The sequence below is a fragment of the Talpa occidentalis genome, unplaced genomic scaffold (genome assembly GCF_014898055.3).
Source record: "Talpa occidentalis isolate TD23 unplaced genomic scaffold, MPIMG_talOcc4v2.1 talOcc4.10, whole genome shotgun sequence".
NCBI classification, from domain to species: Eukaryota; Metazoa; Chordata; class Mammalia; order Eulipotyphla; family Talpidae; genus Talpa; species Talpa occidentalis.
The window spans coordinates 102,006,052-102,031,251 of record NW_023600993.1 but is presented as its reverse complement, the minus strand read 5'-3'; the positions used below and the strand labels follow the sequence as shown (position 1 = coordinate 102,031,251).

General features: G+C 48.3%; 1 protein-coding gene across 4 annotated transcripts in view; it reads left to right on the top strand.

Moving 5' to 3' along the window:
- The first annotated feature begins 7,902 nt into the window (after positions 1–7,902).
- The window catches only part of BCAS1 (brain enriched myelin associated protein 1), a 68,984-nt gene continuing 51,686 nt past the window's right edge, over positions 7,903–25,200 (top strand). For all 4 annotated transcript variants that reach the window (XM_054698344.1, XM_054698339.1, XM_037500624.2 and 1 more), the window contains exons 1-4: positions 7,903–8,151; positions 17,276–17,352; positions 18,913–18,991; positions 23,282–23,847. In XM_054698344.1, coding sequence (XP_054554319.1) covers positions 17,281–17,352; positions 18,913–18,991; positions 23,282–23,847 — 717 coding nt within the window. In that variant the 5' untranslated portion in view covers positions 7,903–8,151; positions 17,276–17,280. The remainder of the gene's footprint in view (positions 8,152–17,275; positions 17,353–18,912; positions 18,992–23,281; positions 23,848–25,200) is intronic.

Sequence of the window (25,200 nt, the reverse complement as noted above, 5' to 3'; positions counted from 1 at the left end):
TCCCACGTAATGTATGGCCACAGTTGGGGCAAATAACCACAAGGAGGAAGAAGATACCATTATGGCTATTCTGAGTGTGCTTTAATCACCCACGAAACCTTGCCAGTCTCTTTTTTTCTTAATCCCTGGGAGCAGCGTGTAGCATGTTCAGAGACAAATTTCATTTTCTCAGCTAGAGAAGCAAAGACAACCCGTGTCTGAACACTTTATGGGGTGAGCTGGAAAATCTCCCCGGGGAAAGACCCTCCCAGAGTTAATCTTATAGCTTCCACCAGAGGGCAAGAGAAAGATGGAGAACAGCGTGTCAGAACTCACAGACTTTCCTCTGCTGGGTCAGAGTGACCCAGCCCATGACAGAGACCTTGGTACAGATTCTCTATCAAAGGAGCACTTGATGCTTATGTATTTGCTCAGAGATTATGGGGTTTTAAATAATGAAAATAATGGTTATGCAGTGGATGAAAAAATTCATGCTTGCTCTTCTAAATAGACACATAGTCTATTAAGTATGTGCGACTATATTTATATTCATACATGATATAGGATGCTAAATGCATTGCATTAAATATGTAACGCCGAATTGTATTAAATATGTAACACATGAAATATCTGTAGCACCAATTCATCAGGATGCTTTCATGTTGTCATGGATCCCTTTATCTTGTGTCCCTTTACTTCCTTTTTCATACTTTTGATAGAAACTTGGGCATAAAAAGCAATCTATAGTTCTTTAAAATGTATCCTAGAAAGTGACAACACAAGGACGAGGGCAATGGCAACTGATACTGAAACTCAGGGGGAGACAGTGAGGGGGGAGACAGTGAGGGTGGAGCAGGGAGGGAGAGAGAGCAGTGACCTGGAGTAGAAACAAGGAACACAACCTTTTAAAAGCCGTAGCAGCCAACATGCAGCCCCAGCCAACTGAGATGACACGGTATTTCCAGAAACTTACAGTTTTTAACAAGAAGTTAGAAGTAGGAATTTTGCATCTATTTCCCTGACGATTAAATGTTGGCAATTCTTGCTTTTAAAGGACGCTCTTACCCCTAAAAATATCTGGAAATTGCATCCTGAGATGATGTCCCCCAGGTGACTTATTTTCACCTCTGCCTTGGCTGAGTAATGCAAACTTATCAGAATGAGGTCAAGTGCTGGAAGATGAAAGGGACTGGGTGTCAAGAGTCAACTGTTTTGACAACTGACAAAAAACATAGACAAATGTTCGATAAACAAGTGACCACATCTTCAACCTCAAAGTCACTAAAGGGAACAAATCACAACATGGAATAGTGATAAGACATCTGCTTTTTTGACTGAACAAATACAGATCATTGTTAACTACTCATGCCCAGCTTTAACCTGGATACAAGGAAACCCTCTCTCCATCCATTGGTCCATCCACCCACCCACACATCTACCCACCCACCCACCCATCCACCCACCTATCCACTCATCCACCCACCCATCCATCCATCCATCCATCCATCCACCCACCCATCCATCCATCCGCCCACCCATCCATCCATCCATCCATCCATCCATCCATCCATCCATCCATCCATCCATCTACCCACCTACCCATCCGTCTCATCCATCCATCCACCACCCACCCACCCACCCATCCATCCATCCACTCATCCATCTCTGGATGGAGACCTAATCCCTGATCTTGGAGCAATCAAATGTATTAAAAGCCTTTAAAACATGATTTCTCTTTGATCCAACGGTTTAACATTTGGGAAATGCTTCTAAGAGAAAAATCTAGGAAATGACAGCAATAATAGTGCTGCAAGGTTAATCTCTGCCACCTTTGTGAAAGCAGAATATGTCAGACACGTAAATGTACTACATGGCCAGAAAGCTGATTCATCTGGGGCACAGCCACTCACAGGAACTCACAAGCTTATTTTAAATGATGTGTTTTTGGCATCATATATAATGGAGAAAAAAAGCAAGAAAGAAAAATAATATGTCTTGGCTTTCAAGCAGCATTTCAGAATCACTAGTATATGTGTGATATTCACGTGGAAGGAGAAAAACACCAAAAGAGGACATTTCTCAATGACAGAAATATAGATTATTATTCCTTTTTTTTTTTGCTCCCTGCATATTTCATAATGAACATTTATCCCTTCTTTAATGAGACAAAAAAAAAGGCACATATATTCAGTTTTGTTCTCTAGAGTCCTTTACATTGTTTAAAATTATCAGGAACTCCAAAATGCTTTCAGTTATGAAACTTTGTGTTGCTGATATTTACCACATTAGCAATTAAAACTAATATTTTTAAATGCTTATTATGAATTTATTAAAATAACAGTAAACCCATTTATGTTAACAAAAATAACAGTTATGAAAAATAGCCATTTTGCCAATCGTTTCCAACAAAACTCTTTGGCTTGTTCCAAAATCGAAGAAAAGGCAAAAGTGTAGTATGCATTTTTGCAAAACTCTTAAATTTCTGCTATAATGGAAGACAGCTGGATTCTCATACATGCTCTGCTTTTAATGTCTTTCTGTATGTTCTTTTGGTTAAAGAATGTAAAGACAACCCCACCCTCTGAAATGTCATCCTCCCCGGTGACAGAGTCAGAAAGAAAGAGGTATAATAATCACCTTTGGAAATGGTAATTGGCTTTATTGCACTTGCTAGAACATTCTGTGGCAGGAATAATCTGTACAGGTTTCCAGAGACCTAGAGAAAGTCAGACACGAGTTTGCATGTTCCTTGTTAGCAGCATTATTGGAGACTGAATAAAACAAACAAAAGGCTATAAAAAAAAATAACAAAACTCCCCCCATGTGTCAGGTATCATCAGGACTCCATTCTGCTCCGTTGATCATTGGTCTGTCCTTCCATCAACACTATACTCTCTTGATTGTTACACCTTTATAATGAATCTTAAAATCTTTTGGTTCTTCTTTATTTACCTAAGAGTTTCATCCACCCATTCTGCAGTGTTTCTCCTGCACTGGCATGAACTGAAGCTTTTCAAATTTTAACAGCACAATGATAGATCAAAATTTTCATTTGATTATGTGCCCTGTATTCTTTTCATATATTTAATCCCTTATCTATAACCCCACTTTAATGTAATCTTATTTTGATTTGATTTCATTCATTTTTATTGCCCAACACCATCCCTTTCATCACCTAACCCTTTCTGCCCTGCTCCTCCCAGCTAGTCTCTGCAGCCTCCATTTGGTTCTCAGCGTCCGCTGGTGAACAAAGAGGTCTGTCTTGTAGCTCAACATCCAGAGAGGAAGAACCGGGCTTTCCCCAGAAGCTGCCGCTCAGGAATCCTCACCCACCATTCTGAAAGGTGGAAAAGAAATAAAACACACTCCTGTCGGCCTTTGTGTCTGTACTTTCTGCCTCTTAATTGTGTTTGCCCCAAGAAAGGAAGCCCCATGAGAATCCACATGAGGGGGGATTATTAGCACTTCAGGATGCCCATTTCCAGCTCTGTGTGCAGAAGTATTTACAGATGCTCCTAATTTAAAACAGCTTTCTGACTAAAGTCTCCAGTAGCTGAGTGCATCGAGGACACTGCAATATTTACACGTTTATTCTCCCCTGTGTTCACCACAGTGAGGTCTTGGGACAAGCTAGGAAACTGGAAGAAAACTGATTCCTCTCCTCTTGCCAGGTCAGGAGAGGAGTTAGTGTGGACGTTGTTAATTCTAAGGACTGGAAGAAAGAATAGAAGGAATGAAATTAAGGGAGTCTCTTACCGACTAATTGAGTTCTTTCCCCCATCCAGCACCCACACACGCCCTGGAATCTCACTGGAGTGAAGATTTAAGCAGCAGGGGACTTTATCCACTGGCCAAGGAATGGCGAGGGGAGCTCCTACTCTGAAGGCCTGCTCCCCAAACAGGGAGAAGCAGGGAGTTACGTGGGGAGTGTTAAGGAGGGGGGGAATCTGGTCAAAGGATTTCAGAGAAATCAGAAGTTCCAGGGGCTGCATTCACATCTCTGTTTCTCCCAAGTTTGGTCTCCACAGGATCTAACTATGGAGCTGGGGCCTCAACCTTGTCTGACTGCTACCTCCATTTTGATCTCAGCCGGTCTCACCTGGATTTCTGGTTTTGCCTACAAGAAAATGTGAGTAGAGCCAGGACAGCCGGAGTAAACGGACGGGACCTTATGGTCACAGGGCCTGGTGACATTCCATGGTGCCTGATTTCCAGTCCTCTCCTTCATGGCAATGCCACTTCATTAAGTACGATGTGTTAAGAATTTTCTGTGCATTATCGCACTCAACTTCCATGACAACTCTGTGGCTTGAATGCTGCCAAGGCCCCATTTTACAGAGGATAAAACTGAAGCACAGAGAAGGCAAGACACCTCCCCAAGGTCACACAGCTAATAAATCCCTGAAGCCAGGATTCCTTTTACAACTATGTGACTCTAGAATTGGGTTTCTGACCATGACTAAGTCCTGGGTTTAGCCTTGAGAGACTGACTCCAGCATTTGAGACAAGACCTTTGTCTTCTCTGAGACACTTACCATGTCATGGATTATAGTTAGGGGCACATAGGAACATTTCCAAGAAAGTGATCTGGAAAGTGCCAAGTGAAGAGGAGACGCACAGACAAAGCTGCCATGAGAGGTGCTGTGTCAGGCGGGCTGGCTGACCGCTGTCACTCCTGGGCCACGCCCCATCACTCAGTGACCAAACGCCAGCGCTATGGGCTCAGGGGGAGCCCTTGGGGTGGGGGGTACTCCAGGCTGGCTGGGGGAGGCCTGGAAAATGTGCAGAGGAGACTTCCGATTTCACACTGCCGGATGACTTTTTTCTAGCACGGTGGCCAGCCCGAGTCCGCGTGCCAGGAAGGCTGGTTGATAAGGAGCACTGACAACTGCAGGAGTCTGTCAATATTTGAAGAGGGGTGGAGGTGACCAACAAGAAGAATAACAGGCAGCCTCGCCAGGAGGCCACCTCTTTAGGTACACATGTCCCGAGGAGACCATCTTAGCGAACACCTGCCGTGTGGACAGAGAAGGGAACCTCTTCCACCAAGAAGCTCGCACCCCCCGCTGGTGCCTCCAGCCAGTGCCCTGGGCTTGCTGTCATGCTGTGGTCGAGTCCTGAAGTCCGTGATGAATTTTTGTTAGTCCTTGTGTTGTGGAAGTGAAACCTGCTGGGGCAGCCCACGAGGGTGGTCGGATCCAGAGCACGGACCACACCGTGCTGGCCCGGACGCCGGGCACGCTGTGGGGGCTGCTGGGTGTGCAAGGCAGCGCGGTCACTCTGGAAGAGAGTTCGGCCGTTTCTTACAAAACTAAATGTATTTTTGACCTTTCTATCCAGTGGCAGGACTGTTTGGTGTTTACCAAAAGGAGTTGAAGACTTATGTCCACCCATGGATGTTTGTAGCCATTTTATTCTTAATAGTCAAAACATGGAAGCCACCAAGATGCCCTTCAGTAGGTGAGCGGATAAGTAAAGCGTGGTCCATCCAGACGGTAGATTTTTCAGCACTAAAAAGAAAAGAGCAGGGCCTCCTAGCGGCGCAGGGGTTAAGTCTCAGGGCTATCAAGCTATCACCAGCCACTGCAGCCTGAGTTCCATCCCAGCCAGGGAGCTACCCACACGGCACAGCAGACCTCTCCTGTCTCCCCGCTGCTCCCCTCAGCAGTGTGTTCCAGTAGATCTGCCTATTCTGCTCCCCACTCTGTCTCTGGTGAATCCTCTCACCCCTCCATATCTCTGGCCTACACCCCAGTTCTTGTATGCATAAATAAATAAATCTTTAAAAAAAAAAAAAAGAACGATGTCGCCACTGGCACAGGGGCTGCAGAACTAGCGTCGTGTGATCGGGGGGGGCTCTGTGAAGTCCTGCTTGGCACAACACAAAGGTGACGGGCAACATTCAAGCAGGTATTTTAAAATTTCACTTTTTCTTGACACAGAATGTCTTTGAATAGCAAATAGAATACAAGAAAGGGGAAGTGACACGAACAGGGAAAACTTTATCTTATGTCTTATTTTTTATTATTGTGAGCATTGAGGTAAGGTTGATGTACAACATTTTCTATGTTGTAGGGGTGTGTTGTAGGGCTCAGTTTAGGGGGTAGGTATGTCATCACACCTCCCTGCTCTGCTCCCACCGCACCCCTATGCTCCCTCTCTGTGGACCTCACTTCTGTGGTCAGATTTCAAGGGTTTGTTTGGCTTGAGTTTGTCTGTTCCTTTGAAAGCTTTATCTGTTAATTCCTTTCATTGTGCTCCTTCCTACTTTCAGAACAAGGGGCTCCCCATCTGCCTCTGGCACTGGGTCCTGCAAATCCCATAGCAGTGGGCCCTGCCCCCTCCATGACCACCAAGTAAACCCTCGAGGAGGGTCTACAAGACGCCAGATCCGCCACCCAAATGGACACTCACTCATCTCCCCAAACCTCATATTCCTCTTCTGCAAAACGGGTGCGTAGATCCTAAGTATGACGTCACCGAGATGGATGGACAAGGGCTTTGCAGAGAGTATAAGGCCATGGCAAGGCAGTTACTGCCACAAGCAAGAAGAGGGAGCCAGCCCAAGGAGGAAGTGTGTGGCAAGTCCTGTGCCCCAGCAGGGAGGTGGCCAGCTGGCATCGCAGCTGCTAGGAAGGGTGCAAAACAAGCCCTCAAGAAACACAAACACACTCCCAGCCACGGAAGGTGATGGAGACTCGGGGAGGGGCAGCGCTGCCTCCAGCCACACCGCTGGTCTGGAAGTCAAGCTCTAAGGCCAGGACTGGAGCCCAACCTCTTGAGCGTCCTGGCCAGATGCCTCTGAGGTTGAGGCTGGCAGAGTGTGGGCATGCCAGCTGCTTAATAGCTGGGGTTTTTTATGTTCCAGATGTAAATGCATTAACTTTATTAAATTCCAGCACTGAGCAGGAATCAAGGTCACGGCCCTAATTATGGGGCCTCTGGTTGTGAAATCAGCATTTATTTAACCATTATTTTAGTCTCTTACATGTTGCTCTCTGCAAGGGGTCTTCTATGGCTCTCCCCAATTGTCTCTCCTAGCTGCTTTGGCTTTTGTTATGCAATGAGGATCACACTGGGTGATTATAGGTTTATTTTGTAGGTCTGTTCAATTACAATGAGCCAGGCCTCTTGGCCTCACCTCTCTAGACCCAGGCCTATATATAATACTCAGCAAGAAAGCATGTTGGGTACCTGGAAAAGCATATTGATGAGTAAAGCCACAATAATTACTACTCGTGTTCCTCCTGAATGTTTTCTCAAGAACACTAAGTAGTATAATTTATCATGTTTCTCTTTTTGCATTGGCTACTAGGAAGCTCGACATCACATTTGTGAAGTCTTTGTTGCATATGTATTTACGATTCTGGTGTCCTTTGCTGTATCCACTTATTTTTCTCTTCTTGAATGATTTTTAATTTATGCTCTTATACCGCATTGTACATGTCCTTGGGAGACATGGAATGAATGTCCATGCTGGAATTAAATAAACGAAGCAACCAGCCTTGAATTTCTAGCCTGCAGAGAAAAATAATGCCCTTTCCAATGCCATGCTCTGTCTCCAGAGCAATAAGCCACCCTCAGGTTTCCTGCTTTCCAGGGTCCTAAGCCCTTTGGGAGTGATGTTTACCTGAGTGGGGGCAGTGCGGTGGATGAGATGCTGTTTCCTTCCGATTAGGTGGTTAGGTGGTGGTGGAGGAGGTGTTCTGGAATAAATAAAGGTGAAAGGCAGATCGAGCTGCAAAATCTTACAGAACGTGTTTTCCTTGTTCTGACTCTGACCCACGGTTACTGGGCGAGGAAATCAGCCTCCCAGATTAACCTGGGGCTGAGGTTGGAGAGGGCATGCTTGGAGCTCCAGGGAGGCAACAGCGAGAGAGAAATCAGGTGCTGGGTTTTTATTGGAGAGGGGGAGGTCAGCCCCCGAATCCAGGAAGAGAACCTGCTGCTATAGGATATTCGGGGTGAGGAGGGCCCCACCCAGGCTGGTGTTTGCCCTGCTCTGTGTAATCAGCAGCAGACTCCGAACGAGGAAGCCAAGGGAGCCGGGCTCAGGGGGCAGCCAGCCGCTTGGCACCAGCAGGGGACACACACCCTGAGCAGGAGCAGCTCCAGGTGACCGAGGGGATTGGAGACATTCTCACCCACCCGTGCTCAGGACACTTCAGACAGGTAGGTGCTTCCAGAGCTATCAGCTGGCCTGGAGGTTTGTTGTAAGCAGTGAGACATAGAAGCTGGGGGTCAGCGAGGCATGAGTCCATCCCTGCTCTGCCCCTGAGTCCCCTATGTGGTCTCAGGTATGATTGAGCTTCAGTCTTGCCATCTGTGAAATGGACCCCACAATGGCTGACCTAAAGGTGGTCCATGTGAGTGGCAATGTGAGTAGCAAGGTACAAAGCAATACAACAGCTCTACTTGCATGGGTCTGTTGTGGGTTATTTCACTCGTAAGCCTGGAGGAAGGTTAGTGGGTGTAGGGGTTTGCTATGCCAGTGGGGGCATAGTGACAAGAATCCCCCGTAGAAAGTCAAATTTGGGTCTGCACCTCGGGGCAGAGCCAGAGCAAGTGGAGGGGCAGGGAGGAGCACTGAATGTTTTTTGTGATTGACTCTACCCACAAACCTTATTCAATATTCCATCTTGGAGGGGGTGCTGGAGTCAGGCCCTCGTTGTAGGACCCCAGAAATTAGCTCCCCTTCTGAACCCGTTTCCTGCTTTAAAGGGTCCTGGTGATTAGAAGTTCAGGCGCCCTGGAGGCAGAATAGCCAGGGACATTCTGTGCCCAGGGGAAGGCTGGGCTCCCCAGGAATGGCTTGCTGCACCCCTCTGGGCTTGGGATTCCTCACCTGGGAAATGCAGAAGATGATTTAATAACAGCAGAGAGACCAAAGTTTCATCGTGAGGGCTGAGAGGCCGCACGCACGTGAATAGCAGTGCATTTACTAAACATTTGCTGCTATTTTCATTGTTGTCATCACCTGTGAGTTATAATGGGGAAGAGGCGCAGAGGCAGGGGGAGGAAAGGAGTTCCAGAGAGAAGTTGTGGATGAGATCTGGGTCAAGTGGGGCAGGACTTGAGTGCGAGGAGGGAGGCACTCCTCGGAGCACAGACACCAGAGCACTCAGCTGTCAAAATATACTTAAAGCTAGAAATTAAAAACCCATACCCAAACACCCACAGTAGCCTCTTAAGGATAGGAGCAGTTAAAGCATTGATTTTGGTTTTTTGCAACACTGAGTTAAGATGTATTATTCATCATGGCTGAGTTTTCTGATGCCCCTTAAAAAACGTGCTGCCAGGCGCTGCACCCCGGCCCCAGCCGTCCACGCCCTGCTGGGCCACGCTGACTTCTGGTTTCCTGGCCCAAGAGCACAGACCCTACTTTTTCCCTGCATAAAAGCCGGGAGAGGGGTGTTGCTTTGTAGCTTTCGATTAAGGGATAGTGAAGGGGAAGGGAGGGCGGGAGGAAGCCAAGTGCCAAATCTTGGAGGATTCTTTTTTCTGCAGATTTCTGAAATCCAAAGGGCTGTCTTTTTCTTAAGAGGCTCTTGCTTTGGGAGCGTGATGGTTCTGGACGAGCCCAGCCTGGCTGCTTTCTCATGACAGGGAATGGCGGGGAGCTGGTAGGAGGGTCCAGGGAGGTGCTGCCCCTCCGTGCTCCCTGCTCCAAGCACCACCTTGTGCATGGGCAGCGCATCAAGCTTCTGCTCATTGTCACACTTTCTGCAGCTCATCCTGACACCCAGAGCCACGCCATGGAGTTAAGGATCTGGTGCCTGATTCAGACTCTACGGGGCCTCTTCAGAGTGCTCTGACCTGGGGAGCTCTTCCCCTGTACTCAGTGAACCCTCTCTTGTGAATGAGAATGCAGGAGTGCAAGGTGCCACCCCCCAAGGGGGTGAAGGGTGGCCTCCCAAGCCTCAGTTTCCCTTTTTTTTTTAAAGATTTATTTATTTATACAAGCACTGGGTAGAGTCAGAAGCGCGGGAGGGTGAGAGAATTCACCAGAGCCAGAGCGGGGAGCAGAACAGGCAGAAGGACCGAAGTGCACTGCTGAGGGGAGCAGCGGGCGGCAGGAGAGGTCTGCGCACCATGTGGGACCCTCGCCTGGCTGCCGGGGATCAAACTGGTGCTGCAGAGGCTGCGGGCAGCTTCGCAACCCAGCACTCAACCACTGCGCCACCGGGGAGGCCCCAGCCTCAGTTTTCTTATCTGCGTAATGGGAAGTCATGAGCAGCTGTAAGAGGGGGAAGGAGGCAGTGGGGGTTTCAGGCAGCCCCAGTGCCTGTCCCAGGGCAGGGAGGCACCGCTCACTTGCCCCCATTCTAGCCTGTGCCTCCTTGAGCTGCTCTGGCGACCTGCTTCACCCCAGTCCTGGCCTGCCTGGCCCATGGGAGTCTTCCCTCCGTGCTTGCTGCTATCAATTCAGCTTAAAGTTGCTTGGGACCATGTTGAGCTTTCTAGGAATGTCAGTGCATGGACGCAAACATCTACCCAGTGTGCTGTACCCGTAGCAAGACATCAGTTCCGGCACCTTCCTGAAATACTGGGGTAGCTTTGATAAAGGCCTCTGCTCCTGGGCATCTGCAAGTCAGCTCGCTGGGCTTGGGGCAGTGAGGACAGATTCCAGGTTCTGGTTGTAACAGTTACCCCAAGCTCCTGCACATGGGGGTCCTGGTGGCAGCTGGGGTATAGGAGGGTACCCGGGACAGCGGGCCTGGCAGAGGGATCTGTTCTCTGTACTCACACTGACCCAAGTCCTGACCTTTGGACTTGGGGGCTGGTGCCACCGGGCGCACCCACCTGGCCGTGCTGGCCTGGCCTCGCTGGATGCTAAGGAAGGCCCGCAGTTTGCCGACATTCCATTGCATTGATCCAAGGTGTTTCTGTTTGCTCGGTGACTCACTGTGTCACCATTTCACCCTGCGGGCCTTCCCCTTCCAGGGAATAATCATTAGTGCCCGCAGGCAGGGCAGCTTCAGAAAAACTCTGTCTCCAGGCAACTCGTACCAGGTTGGCTGTTTGAGCTGTTTCCAGGAGGAAGCCTGATTGTTAACCTGTAGCTCAAACGAAGCAACACAAACGCCCATCACTAGCGTCAAAGAAGCAGGAATCCAGGGCGACTTCCTGAGGGGCCAGTCAGTCCTCTGCTGGTCACAACATGGACCACATGTCCTGACCAGTTGTGATTTGTAGGGAAAATGGAGCAAGTCAGGCTCTGTCGCCTCCCATCACTGGCCTCTGCAGTTGCTACCTGCAGCCTTGCTGCCCTCTAGTTTCGTCACCCACACGTGATAAGGTGTTATCGCAGGGGTGCTGGGGGGCCCAGGGAGGGCACGCGCCTATGATTAAGGACACAGGGGCTGGGAAGCCAAAGGGCATGGGGTGCACGCATACATTGTAAACACAGACACCTGGGCCAAGAGAGGGAGCGACTGGGGAGACAGGGAAAGAAGCCCAGAGAAGTCAGGGAGAGACTCCCAGCTCCTCCTGCCTCCCTCTCTGCCTGCTGGTCTGCCTGTATCTGGTCCCTGCTTTAGCATCAAAGGCCCGTCAGATCTACCTAAGACTCCAAGATTCTTCTCCATCTGCCTAAATCAGCCACGAACCTGCTCAGCCTGGGATGCCTGCCCCAACGGGATTTTAATTTCTTATTGCAAAAACAGATGTGCAGCAAATACTTTATGGTCCACGTTCTATTACAATAAATTAAATATTTAATGAAATGTGACGTAGCAGGATGCAGTCAGAAGTGAAGTTTTCATTCTGGAACCAGCCCGAATGTCTGATTCTCCCACTTACTCACGAGAAGGCAGCAGCTTGGCCTGAGGTGCAGCTCGGCCTGAGGACCGGCCTGGAGAAAACAGCCCAGGAATGAGAAATAAAGGGACTTTCTCCTTTGAACGGCCCCCAGCAAAGACTCACCTGCTGACAAAATCCCAGGGCCTCAAACACGAGTCCAATTTCAAAACCAAACCCCCGCCAGATGGCGGCCCGTGTTTAATGTCAGATAAGGTCACAAGAACAAAATAACACCGTCCCGTCAGTGCAGGAAAGACAGGGCGTTTTGACATCACCTTCAAACCCAGCTCAGTGCTAGCTCTTCCAAATGAAGAAGTTCTTTTCAATGAAAGGCCCTTTTACCTGATTTATTTTTCGAATTTGTTGGTGACTAGAATAAACGTCAGCACTGCCAGAAACTGTCTACAGCACCTGGGGCCTCAGTGTTGCATCTCTTAAGTGGGCAGAGAGGAGTCCTTGCCTCCCATAATGATGCCCCCACTGCTACCCCTGCAGGTTCCTCCCTGGCCCGGGGCCCATTCAGGGTACCTGGCATCAACTCCTTCCATTCTCACGGCACCTCCCAAGGGGGTGCTGTTAACCCCATTTCTCAGAAGAGGAAACTGAGGCCCAGCGCAGCTTCAGGAACCTGCCCAGGGTCATGCTTTTTTCTTGCATTATTATTCATTTTTGTACAGTAATTGGTTTCCCCCCTCAGGTGTGGTTCCTGTAGTTCTGCCTTGTGTTCTTCTCTCGCCCTGACCCCGCCCTTCCCTACCCTGCTGTGTGCGGGGGTCACACCCTTTCCCTGTGGGTGGCACTGCTTTCCACCAGCACCCAGATCCCCATCCACGTCAGACGGTCGGCCTTATGGTCTGACGAGTTGCTCTGTCTTTTGGGGAGTCGCAGGATGTGCTTTCTCCTGCCAGCTTTACCTGAAGGCTTCGTGACAAGCAGTGAGAGCATCACCTTGGCCTGCAACCCGGGACATTTTCTTTTCTTTTTTTTTTTTTCCATATTATTATTTAAGATGTTTACTGACAGGTGCTTGCAGTTGACTTTTTGAAAAAATCAAGTTGTAAACTTGTATTACAAATTAAAAATGAGGTTCTTCAAAATCTCATCTTGACCAGATATGAAACAATTTAAAAATCTTTAAAGGTGTATAGAGAAAAACCAGGCTTTAAAAAAAAAAAAATATTTGTCATTACCAAAAAAGACATCTTTAGGTAAAAATAATAAAAACCCCATACTGCATAGATAATGCAGATAGTTCTGGTTATCTGGTCAGCGGGCAAAAAGCAAGCACTTAAGGTCTTCAGCTCCAATCTTGTTTATTTCTTATTGCTGGAATTTTGTATTTTCTTCCTCAGCCCTGCAGGCTGAATGGGTTCATTTCTGCTGTGATGCTGATGGCGGCCAAGAGGTGGCAGTAATAACCCTTTGCTTTTGTGGCTCACAAAGCCCGCTCTGCCAAATTTGAAGGACCAACTTCTCCACTTGTTGCAACTGCTGGTGGACAGCAGCGCCGTCTGAATTGGTTGTCACGGCAGAGGGCTTGCAAATGGGTTTTAGGTTCTTCTGGCCCTGAATTTGCTGAGAGAAGACCTACAATGTGCAATTACCAGGATAATGTCACCCCAACCCCCACCTGCCAGCTCACCCTTCTCCCAGCCCCAAGGACTAGTCAGATCCTCAAACATTCCTATTGAAATTAACCCCCAGATTGACTGAAATTAAGCTGAATAATGGAGCTTTAAGAGCTTGTGAGCCTGTTGGCAAATAATTTATAATTTTGTGAAAAGCTGGATTTAGACAGAAACAGTCCTCTGCACGTGTATTCTTGTGAGCAAGCTTCGTCGGGGCACTGAACCCCAAACCTCCATTTTCTCACCTGTGAACTGCAAGGAAAACACCACTGCTTGTTGATTTTCTGTGAGGAGAACATTTGACTTCAAGCGGAGATTTAGAACAGTCTCTCAGCTCACGGTAGACACTCTCCACACTTAATGTCGCGATTACTGTTTCGTCATTAAGTTAGGGTTTGTGGGCTGCTGTCATTGCTTTTATGCACAGCAGTTTCAAATTCCGCTCGGCCTCAGCTGGACCATCAGTCTCGGCTGCCTCAGTGCCCCGGTCCGACTGTGGCATGTGTGTTACCTACGGTGATCTTGAGTGAGGGCTTCCTAGCCTTGCTGGAAAGGGCCAGAAAGGATGTATCTTGGGATTTGCTGGCCATTTGGCCCCTGGGAGAACTTCTTGACGGCCACAGGATCAGACACCATCAGGTGTGTGTGTGTGGTGTCCTCCAGGGCAATTTTATTTATAGATACTAAATTTGAATTTCATATAATTTCATTGTCACAATCTGTGACACATGTGATTCTTGATTTTCCCGCAGCCACTTATACAAATGTAAAGCCCCTCCTAGCGTCCTGACCAGATGAGAGCAGGCAGCCAGCTGGATTCAGCCCCCAGCTGTCCTCGCTGGCCCTGGCCTTGCAGACTTAATATTCTACTCAGGATGTCCCATTTGTACATGGGAGTGACATTCCACCTACACATACCAGAGACTTTATAAGTAGAAAATACTGCAGGCTGACAAGGGAGCTGCGTGTTTGAGCAACGCTCAGCTTGGTCATACAGTGCGACTCCGAAAGACTTAAAATCCCAGATTGGATTATGACCGGAGGCCCCAAGAGCAGCTGTGGGGTCTGTGCTTTGGGGGCCTCTGTGATTTCTGATCATTCAATGCTTCTAGCACTAGGGCAGTGAAACCTCATACCAAGGGCCACAGGGAATCTGTGAGGACACACCAGCTGCTTTCAGCCAGAAGCCAACAACCCGGCTTTTCCTCTGAGACCTGCCCTATCGGGTGGGGCGGCGGCCGGGTCTTTGTAGAGGGCTGTGTGGGAATCGTGTGTGTATGCGTAAAAGAAATCTCCAGACAGCCAGGCGCAGCAAATTGGAGTGACTGAAGGAGGCCTAGTTCTGGAACCAGAAGCCATCTGGGTCAGACCCTCCCTGGGCCATTTTCTGGATGTGAGTCCTTGGCTGAGCCTTAGAGACGCAATTCCCTCCTCTGCGGCAGGGGGCGTACTGCACGGCTCCCTCCTGGAATTGGGAGCTCAGGCAGTCTGTGCCTGGGTCTTGCCTCTGCCCTTTATGGGGTAACTTTTGGAAATTAATTTGATCTGTGACCCAGCTCCGTCACAGCTAGAGTTAGCGGATAAGAAACCTGTTCTGTGAACCGCTGTGGGGCTTGTCGGTGTCTCTAAGGGAGATGATTCTGGAAAGACCCTTAGAACACAGTGGCTGGAACAGAGAATTGCTAAATGCTTGCTGATAGTTACCACTGTTAGGATAACAAGGCCCAGGCAAGGTTCTGTGGCCATGTGGGCAGGTGCCCAGCCGGTGCCTGCCAGGTGAGGGTAGTTAGCAGTGATGGTTCCCCCATTCTGTCAATAAGTAATAACTTGGCACTTGACAGAAACAACAGCTGCGCTGAAGTTGTAGGCACAGTGCCTGGCCTTATGGTGCCCACACTTTATTGGCCAAGGGAGACCGAGGTTAAAGATCCTATCTGGCCTCCAACTCTGGATAATGGCTACCTCATTCCAGAACCATCTTACCTAGCACTGCCACCCCCGCCCTCTACCAGGCCCCCTGTGTTATGTTACAAGGTACCTGTATAAGTAGCAGTGACCGTAGGTACTTTTGCTGCTTATTAAAAACCACACACTCTGATGGTATAAGAACTATGGGGACTACACTTGAGGGGAGAAATCACTGTGCAAAAATGAGCAATGATGTAAGAAAATAAATTTAATTATGAAAAAATAACACTGGAAATCAGACACTGCTCTAACCAGTTTGCAACCATTAACTAATTGAGTCCTTGTAGTGTTCCTGGGAAGCACAGAGAGGTCAGTTAACTCATCCAAGGACACATAGCAGTGAGGGCCAGAGAGAGGACTCAAGGCCAGGTTGTCTTGTTCTACTCCCTGTGCATGACCATGGCTCTGGGAGACCTTGAAATCTTGGAAACGGCCTGGTTTGTGGAGTTATCACATGTGCTATTTGTCCACCAGCTCAGCTCTGTGAGTTCCAGGGACCTTGACTGTTTAATTTCCAGCTGTGACCCTAATGCCTGGCCCAGCATGATATGCAGCATTGGTGCTCTCTCTGTATTTGTTGAATCTATAAAAAAAAATAATATATATTTAAATAAATATATAAATATATATTATTTATTTATAAATAATAAATATATAACTCCCACTACTGCTAAGTGGCATAGAAAATAAATGCCAGTGATATCAGAGGCTTGAACATGGACCTACGTTGAGGATCAAAGAAGACTAAAAATGATAAATATTCTTTTGTTATCCTTATTCTAAAATCTCCTTGATATCACAGCTGGGACTCACCAAGGGAAGGAAAAGTTAACTGCACTGACTACGCTTTTCTCAGGGATAAATTCTTCCCCCCAGCAGTGAAATACAGTTGAAAAATGGGCAGCATTTGACTTTAATTCTGTTGAAAACACGAATCCGACACCTCTTCTCATTGCCCAAAATAAAAATGAGCAATTGGCCTAACTTGTGTTTATGATAATGTCGGGGCACAAAGGAGGAGCACCTGTACCCCTCTGGGTTCTTCTAGGCTGGCCAACACTCAAACAGCATCCAATTGGGAAGATAATAGCAGAAGGAAGTTTAGCAATAGCAGGTCTACCTCTTGGAGACACGGGAGACCCAGCAGGACTGAGCAACGGGCCCCCGTGGCTCCAGACACCATCTCAAGTAGCTCAGCAAATCAAGGGACTTTGTGGGTGAGACAGGCAGGCCAGTGATGGAGGTCATGGGAAGATGCACGAGTTTATCTTTTTTGATTGCTGAATAATATTCCATTGTGTACATGTACCACATCGTCTTGATCCAGTCATCTATTTTGGGGCATTTGTGTTGTTTCCATAGCTTAGCTATTGTAAATTTGCAGCAACATGGATGGAGCTGGATGGGATCATGCTCAGTGAAATAAGCCAGAAAGAAAAAGAAAAACACCGGATGGTCTCACTCATAGCAGGAATCTAGAAAACCTAAATAAGGGACCAGGAAAAAGACTAATTATAATAAAGTAAAAATCAAAATCAACAAGCAACTATAAACCAGGGACATATTACAGGGGGTGAGGAGGGAGTAGGATCAAAACAAGGGAGCATGGGCATTGTATGGGGACTATAACCAAGATGAAAATGCATATATTGTGCAAAAATGACAAAAGATGTAGGAAATATACAAAATTTTAAAAAAAGCAACCTGCACTCAGCCTTCAGAGCCCAGTCCCTGAAATTCATCTTTTGCCCAAAAGATGTGTTTTGGGGTGGCAGATGATTGCTCTCCTACAATATACACCCATGGTACCTTGTTGGGTCTCTCCTCCCTCGTTGCACAGTCAGGAGTAAGGCTGGTATTTGCTCTGGGTTTTTATTTCTCTTTTCCCTCTCTTGCAGGAGCAATGGGTAACCAGATGAGTGTCCTCCAGAGAGTGGAAGACCAAGAGAATGACTCAGAAACAGACACCCCCAAGGTAGCGTGCTGGCCCCCTTTATGTCCCTAAGGCCCTAAAGACTTGATACCTACATTTACACACAGAAGACTGAATTTCCTCATGAAGCGCTGTGTGTTTCATGTCAGCTGAGAGAAAAGCAAATTAAGCTTTAGCATGGAAAAAAAAATACAGAACGATGCTTGGAGCCCAGTTAAAATGGAAATCCCTACAGGAGGAAGAGAATCCCTAACGTTACTAAGCTACTACTGATAGTGCCGTAGAGATGATTCCTGCTCAGAATCAAAGGCCTGATTTGAAGAAAGGGGCTGAGAATAGAAGACCCTACAAGCTGGGCCTCACCCGGGATGGTTTTGCATTTGCCCTGGGGAACTTTTGAATCTCCTGATATCTAGTCCCCATCCCCAGCCCACTCACCCCCACACAGGCACCCAGACCAACTGAAACACCAGCCGTGGGTGTGGACCCAGACTCAGAGGCTGCCCTGGCTCCCAGGAGTGGGTCCAGGTCTGAGAGCCTCTGGCAGAGACCAGAAGAAAGAGACAGGACGGTGGGGCGGCCAGAGACTTTCTCATTAGAGTTGAAAACAGTGTTCACAAAATCTCCAGACTTTCAATATTGGCCACTGGTTCCAAAACCATTTTTTTGTAAATGGTGTGAGCCAAATAAATCAAATTTGCATACCAGTCACATCCCAGGGATGCCAGTTCTAACCTCAGGGAGAAAGAGTTTGATGCTTAGAGTTTTTGATTTCATGATGGGATTAATAACTTCAAGAACATGGGCTGGTTGCAGACAATCAGAGCCATTTAAAAAAAAAAACAACTATAAATTATAGAAAGGGATTTTCCTACCCTCTCCCCCCAGCCCCCAGGAGATTCCATCTCTAGGAAGTTGTAGTCTTTCTTATTTTTTTCCCCTCTGCAAGTATTAACATATCAGCATATATTATGCTCCTGATAGAATGAGCAAAGCACTTAGCAAACAATCGGTAGTCAATCAACCTCAACTCTTAGTAGCAGAATTTAGATTATTTTTTATAAAATGACATTCTGTAACCCGCATCCTCTTCTGCAACATTTTTTCTATGCGGGTGTACATGTGTGATGCATGTCTGTGTCTCTCACATGCACGTATCATCTGCAATAAATAACCCAAGAGAAAAAAAAAAAGCAGCGAGGACAGTGGCCTGAGGCTGGAAATAGACTGACCGGGAGGGGGGCAGGGAAGGGTGGGGCCGGGAGCCGAGGGGAGCACCTGGCTCAGGAAGCTCGTGGGTGCAGGGGGTGCAGGGTCACCCCTCCCCCCAATACTGGACTCAGCCTGTTACATCCCCCCACACCCCCTTGGACGAGCGCCCAGCGTGCCCCCCGTCTTGGGGGTCCACCTAGCCTGTGCTCTGGGCTCACAGGTGAGGCAGCCACCCCGGGAACCCCACGGGCGGCTGTTTCCCTGCCCTGAGACTGGAGGCCCCAGACAGGCTTTGCAGGAGTCTGAGCTAAGAGGCGCCTCGAGGCCTTGAGGCGCGTCCCTGACTCTGATCGCCCCAGAGCACTTGCCTCACCCGGGGGTCTGTTCCAGGTGGCCGCTGGGAGCCAGTGCGAGCAAAACGGGGCGCCGGTGATGCTGTCCACCCACACCATCCAATACTACAGCGAAGGTCAGTGCCGGGCAGGGGCTGACCCGGTGGGGGGCGCGAGCGGGGAGCCCCGCCCTCCTCTGGAGACTCCGGAACCTTTTCTGGGGCCGGCCAAGGCGCACACTGGGGGTTCCCAGGCGGCTCAGCTGGTCTCTGTGCAGGCCGCGCCTCCCGAGGACCTGCAGGCACGAGTCCCCGGGCTCTGTCCTCTGTCCTGGTAGCCCCTGGCGCCTGGACCTCCAGAGGGTTCTCCCTGGGGACCCACAGGGCCTCTTCCATGCTGGTCCAAATTCCACCTGTCCATAGGGAGGCGGCCACCGGGGTCAGCACCCCCTGCTTGACCTCCTCCTCACCAGGTCATCTGCAAAGACCCGTTTCCCAGCAAGGTCCAGGTGCTGGCCCTGAGGCCTGCCTGGGGAGGGCAGGATACTTTCCACCCTCCAGACACCCCTCTTGGGAGCTGTGAGGCTGCAGGTGAGGATTTACCAGGCAGCAGAGCTCGGTATTCAGGGTCAGGCAGAGCCAGGGTAAAATCCCGGCCCTACTCACACACAGGTCTATGTGTAGTGGATGTTTGAGAACATGGTTTAATTGTTTTTAATGTTTACTTAAATTCTCAAATTGTTACAGGGCAGGGAGAGGGGCACCCCAGAACCCCCAAACCTGCCTGCTGTATGTAGGCTCTGCTATCCATCCCATGAAGGCAAAACATATAGACTTTTTTTTGCTGTTTACATAAACTTTATTTATTTTAATTTTATATATTTTTTACATCAGTTTTCATTTTTGCACAATGTATGCATTTTCATCTTGGTTATAGTCCCCATAAAACATATAGACATTTAATGGAAAAAAACTTAAATACAGTTAGTAGGTGATGCAGACAAGACAAAGAATATAGTTTCCAAATCAAGTTACCCGTCCCCTCGTGGGTAAAAGTCCAGACAAACAGTGTTGGCCCAAAGCAAGGCCCGAAAGCTGCCCCAAGTCTAAAGCACCTTCGGGTGGGGACCCATGGAAAAGGGTCAGAAACAGCCCAGACAAGTCTGGGAGGAAACGAGCAAAATCAAAACCAAGATAAAAGCTGCCATGGTCACCTCCCCATGGGTCTCTCACCCACGTCTGTTCCAATCAGTCCAGGACCAAGAAGCAGGTGCAGCTTCTTCACGTGTCTCTGCTCCCTGTGCCTCCTCCAGGCCTCCTCTGGCTCCATCCTCTTCCCCCTTCTCCGGCCTCCTATCCAGCTTCTCTTCCCTGCTCAGCTCCTCCCTCCCTTGGGTGGGGCAGGGAACATTTTCCTGGGGACCACCCTGTTACAAAATGACTGTAATCGCTTGTTCCCACATTAGATTTTTTTCCATCACTTTTGCTGAGTAAGCAAAGTGTTGGTAGATTTTTTTTTTTTTTAATTTCTCACTCCTTAGAACTCACTTCCTCCCATCTCATCCTCTGATAGTAAATGTCTCCTAATCAGATGCAAAGAGCCTGGAGACAATTTCAAGGAGAGTTTACTTGCTATTATTGACAAATGAAACAGGTACTGATTCCCTGACATTCTCTCCAAGTCACTGAATATGTACTTATTTTACATTGGCATAAATTAAAAAAAAAAAAAAAAAGATTTACTTGCCATGTATGCTCCTGCAGCTTCAGGCACAGCTGGATCCAGGCGTCAAATGCTATCATGAGGCAGCTGGTCCCGGGATCTCTTGGCTCTATTTTCATTTGTATTTGTTGGTTCTGAATGTGATGACCAAGGCCACCATCTCCAAGGATGGCCTTTCTGGTTTGCCAAACGATCCTGGTTTGCCAACCCCAGCATAAAGAGTGCAACTCCGATAAGTTTGGTAAGAGTCACAGGATTTAGGTTTTTTTTTTTTTTTCACTTTAGCTGAGGCCAGCCTACCTACCAGAGAGATAAGCATTTTAGCAAGAGAATTAGAAGCTCCAGGTGATAAACTTGGGAATACCCTCAACTAAGTTTGGAGAGAGGTGAGGAAGAGCTTCACTGTCATGAACATACCATCTAAGAATCCCTACAAGTTCTCAAAAACACTTGCCCCGTCCTCTGTTACCAAGTGCTGTGCTTTGCATCTGCTACAATCTCTGATTGCTCTGAAGCCCGGTCTAGGTACCTGGGTGTAAGGACTCTATCCTTTGTCAAAGTGATATAACATCACTTTTAAAAGTCTGTCCATGAGATGACCTTTTCTATCAAAGACTTTTTCTCTGGTTATAACACTCTTACCACTGGCTTCCTTGGTCCCCAGCCAGAGGGTGAGGCTGAGAGGAAAAAGACTGAAAGAAATCAGTGGATGCTCCTGGCATTCTGAAAAGCCCTTCCTTGTTTTGAGTCTTTGTCTCCCCTTTTTTGTCAACTGTTCCCTTTTCTCCTGGCATGGACCATCCCACGAGTCATTTATATTCCCTCTGACACTTCAGCTGCCTCACTGGGTCCTCGGCTCCCATGACACATCCATCTATTTCACCTCCTATTCCTATGCTCTCCCTCCAAAGTCTAGTATCTATCACAAGTCTGGAGTCCTGGATCACAGGCACAGGGGGAGAGGAGCTAGTAGACAAGGGCTGTGTGCTGGCAGGTGACTTGCTGGCGGTCCCAGCTGATGAGGAACCCCGGTGCTTGTCACAGGTCTTCTGCCCTATTTCTTCTCTTCTCCTTGATGCTGAATAAGAAGCCACCTGCTGCACAGGTTCCAGCACTTTCTCTCTTGTTTGTTTGTCTGCTTCTGACCCTAGATACTGGGAGATACTGGCATCTAGCAAAAGCAGTTGCTATTGGCTGTGTGTCTGTGTGTATCTCTGTGTGTGTCTAATTACACGCTAATGAGCAGCGTGAGCAGACCAAAAGAAACTCTGATTCTCCTCTTTCTGTCCTTCCTGCAAACAGGTATGAAGAAGTGGCTCACTGCACATGTATAAATCAGTGCAAAGAAACCTTAAAACTCATCACGGTCTCTGTCAAGTGTTGAGCACCTACTGTGCTTACTGAAAAAGCAGCGTGCTCACCCTTTGTGTGAGTTTTCACCTTTAAATATCACAGCCTCCCTGGACGGGAGCTCCTATTCTTCCCATCCTACCTGAGGGGATTCAGTGATTTGGGGTGACTTGTCCAGGACCACACAGATGATCAGTAGAGAATCTTGATCCTTAACTGTAAGTCCAAAATGTGTGGTATCTTTTCGCCTAAATATTGCCTTGATTTCTAGAAGGCACCCAGCAAAGAAGGCGGTACAATTAGGTGAAAGCAGAAGCAGGTGGATGCTGGAAGCGCACGCCCATGCCTGCCCCGAGAAGGCAGAGGTCTCCACACAGACGGACCTGGGCAGCTAACCCACCACCCCTGGGTCCGTGCAGGCTCTGGTCTAACTCACCTTCTTTTGCAGACAGCTGCTAGTCCTCCTTCAAAGGGAATCTTTCTGAGCATCACCTTATAAAATCTCCCATTATACCCAACAATCTAAGTGAATGTAGGTAAAAAGAACATGCACGTGGGGGTGGGATTTCTGCCCTAACCAGACTCTACCCCTTACCAGCTTGCTGGCCAGGCCAGGGAAGATGGACTCACCTCCCTGGTGGTGAGTTTCTCACTTGTGAATACTGAGAACAGCCAACGCCTGACCCATACACGGTCCAGGCACTGTTCCATGTGCTTTTAGAATATCAACTCCTGGATTCGCCATTAAAACTTTTTGAGACTGGTTCTATTTCTTGCCTCATTTTACCAGAAAGTTGAGGCATAGAATCAAGTAGCTCAGATGCAAATAGATAATGTAGCTCAACAGTTCTCCAACGTGTTTTTTGGCCGCCAGGGGACAACTGGTTATGTCGGGGGTCATTTTTGGTTGTCAGAAGTGGAGGATACCCCTGGAATCTAGGGGGTGAGGGCCAGGGGGGCTGCTGGACACCCGAGCATGCACGAGATGGACCCCATAATAAAGCAGGATCTGGCTCCAGCTATTAAGGGGGCCAAGGTGGAAACCCACCCTGAGCTCCAGAGCCTGAGCTCCTCACTCTGCAGACTGCTGGCTGAAAGCACGCCATTGGCTTCTCTAATGTGAGCGCCGCTGGTTTTTCCATTCATCGGCCTTGCTACTTTCATCTCCCACTGCTCACTCCCAGGACCAGGGTCAGGAGACAGCTCGATAGCCAACATCTGCATTGCACGGTCACCACAGAGCCAGAGTCCCAGTTGGCACGACGGTCTTTGTGTATCAAACGTTCGGAGTCCATTATTCACCCTTGAGTTTCCTCGCTGGCTTGAATAACCGCTGTTTATGTTTGTGTTTACAGTCGACTTGGGGATAAGCATCCAGCAGGATAATGTGGCCACTTCTTCCTCCGACACAATGGAGCTCAGCGCTGTTGAAGATGCCAACAGAGAGAATCTTGGGAGAGAGGCCAACCCTGAGCCACCAGCTGCTAAATCTCGTTTTTTCTTGACACTCTCTCGGTCTGTACCAGGACGTGCCGGAGACCAAGCCACGGATTCATCCAGGGCGTCAGTGACGCCTGATGTCAGCTCCAGTGAAGCTGCAGGGAACAAAGGCTTGAGTGAGAGCCGGGCACTTCCGACAGCAGCTGCAGGCAGGCCCGCCCCGGATAAAACCCCCGGGCAGGCCCCGGCCCCGGACGGAGGATCCTCAGCCACTTGGGGACCTGTACCTCTCTCACCTGAGTCGGGGGGCGCAGCCCCCTCCAAGCCCAAGGACGCCAGCATTTTTGACAAAATCTTCAAACTGGACAAGGGACGGGAAAAGGTACCAAGTGACAGGAGACAGGAAGCAGAGAGCGAAGAGTGTCCAGACCAGGCTGACTGCATCCAGGGACACCCCAGCCACCATGTCCCTGCGGAGGCGGTAAGTGCTGGAGGGGCAAACATTTGGTTCTTGCGTGAGCTCTGGGATCTAAGGGGCGCACAGCCATACCTCAGTGGTTCTGAAATCCCCCAGGGGTCCTGACGAGGTATCAAGCCATGGAGCCCTCTAGAACAAATAGTGCCTCACAGCCTGATGCCTTCCCAAGGCTCCCGTGGCAGAGGTACCTGTTTGAAGAACAGTAACAGCTGTGCCATCTGCTTTAGCTAAAAGAAAAGAGGAGGTGAGTTACACACGGATCAATTCATTTTTCCATGGATCTAAGATGGAGGGCTTATAAATACAGCTTGTATTTATCATCAGTGACTTCTGGAGGGACAGGCAATAGCAGGATGGCGTTGATGTCTCAAAGACTTCAACAGCCTCCAGGCTCAGGAGCCCGGTTCACATAGCAGTTGGTAAACAATTGTTGGGAAAACATTTCATTTTTTGCCACTAATAGCCTGGATGGATCTTTATCTTTTACCCTAACATTTAAATACTAAAGTTTAAACTCTGGGCAGATTCTTTCATGTACTCATTATTTTCCGTCAAGCTGGAGTAATACCTTTGTAAAGGCTAGATCTTTCTTTAAAAGATATCACTCGAAATGGTCGCTTACTTTCCTGAGCAAAGAAAGGCAAGTTCTTTTTGATCTTACAAAGAACACTTATGTTTAACCTGCAGAGTTTATGTGTAGAGGAGCCAAGCAGAGAACTCCTTGAATGAAGAAAGAAATAGAAGTTGATGTATTGTATTTTAAGGCACTTGTTTCCTTAGTTAATGGACTTTTAACAGTATTTTTTTCAAAACCGGAGGATAAAATTGAGTGCCTCTAGTTGAGATGAGGAGCAGGAAAATAAAATCAGTGTTTGTCACGTGGCCTGTGTGATGGCTGAGGATGTACTTGATTTGAGGGTCCTAATGGCTGCAATGATGGTGATGAAGTCAGCACTACAGTAGCACGCTGAGCTCTGTCCTAAGCTCTGAGGTGTATTATTTTCCTTATAGAAAATGAGTATCATGTCAATTAGTGATTTTAATGCATCCAGACTGGAGTCAAGAATAATATTTTATTTTTTTTTTTTTTTATAGAGGCATGTTTTTTTATTTATTTATTTGTTTGTTCGTTCGTTTTGTTTATACATGCACTGGGTACAGTCAGAAGCGCGGGAGGGTGAGAGAATTCACCAGAGCCAGAGCAGGGAGCAGAGCAGGCAGAAGGACCGAAGTGCACTGCTGAGGGGAGCAGCGGGCGGCAGGAGAGGTCTGCGCGCCATGTGGGACCCTCCTCCAGTGGCCGGGGAGCAGCCGGGGATCGAACCGGCGCCGCAGAGGTCGCCGGCAGCTTTGCAA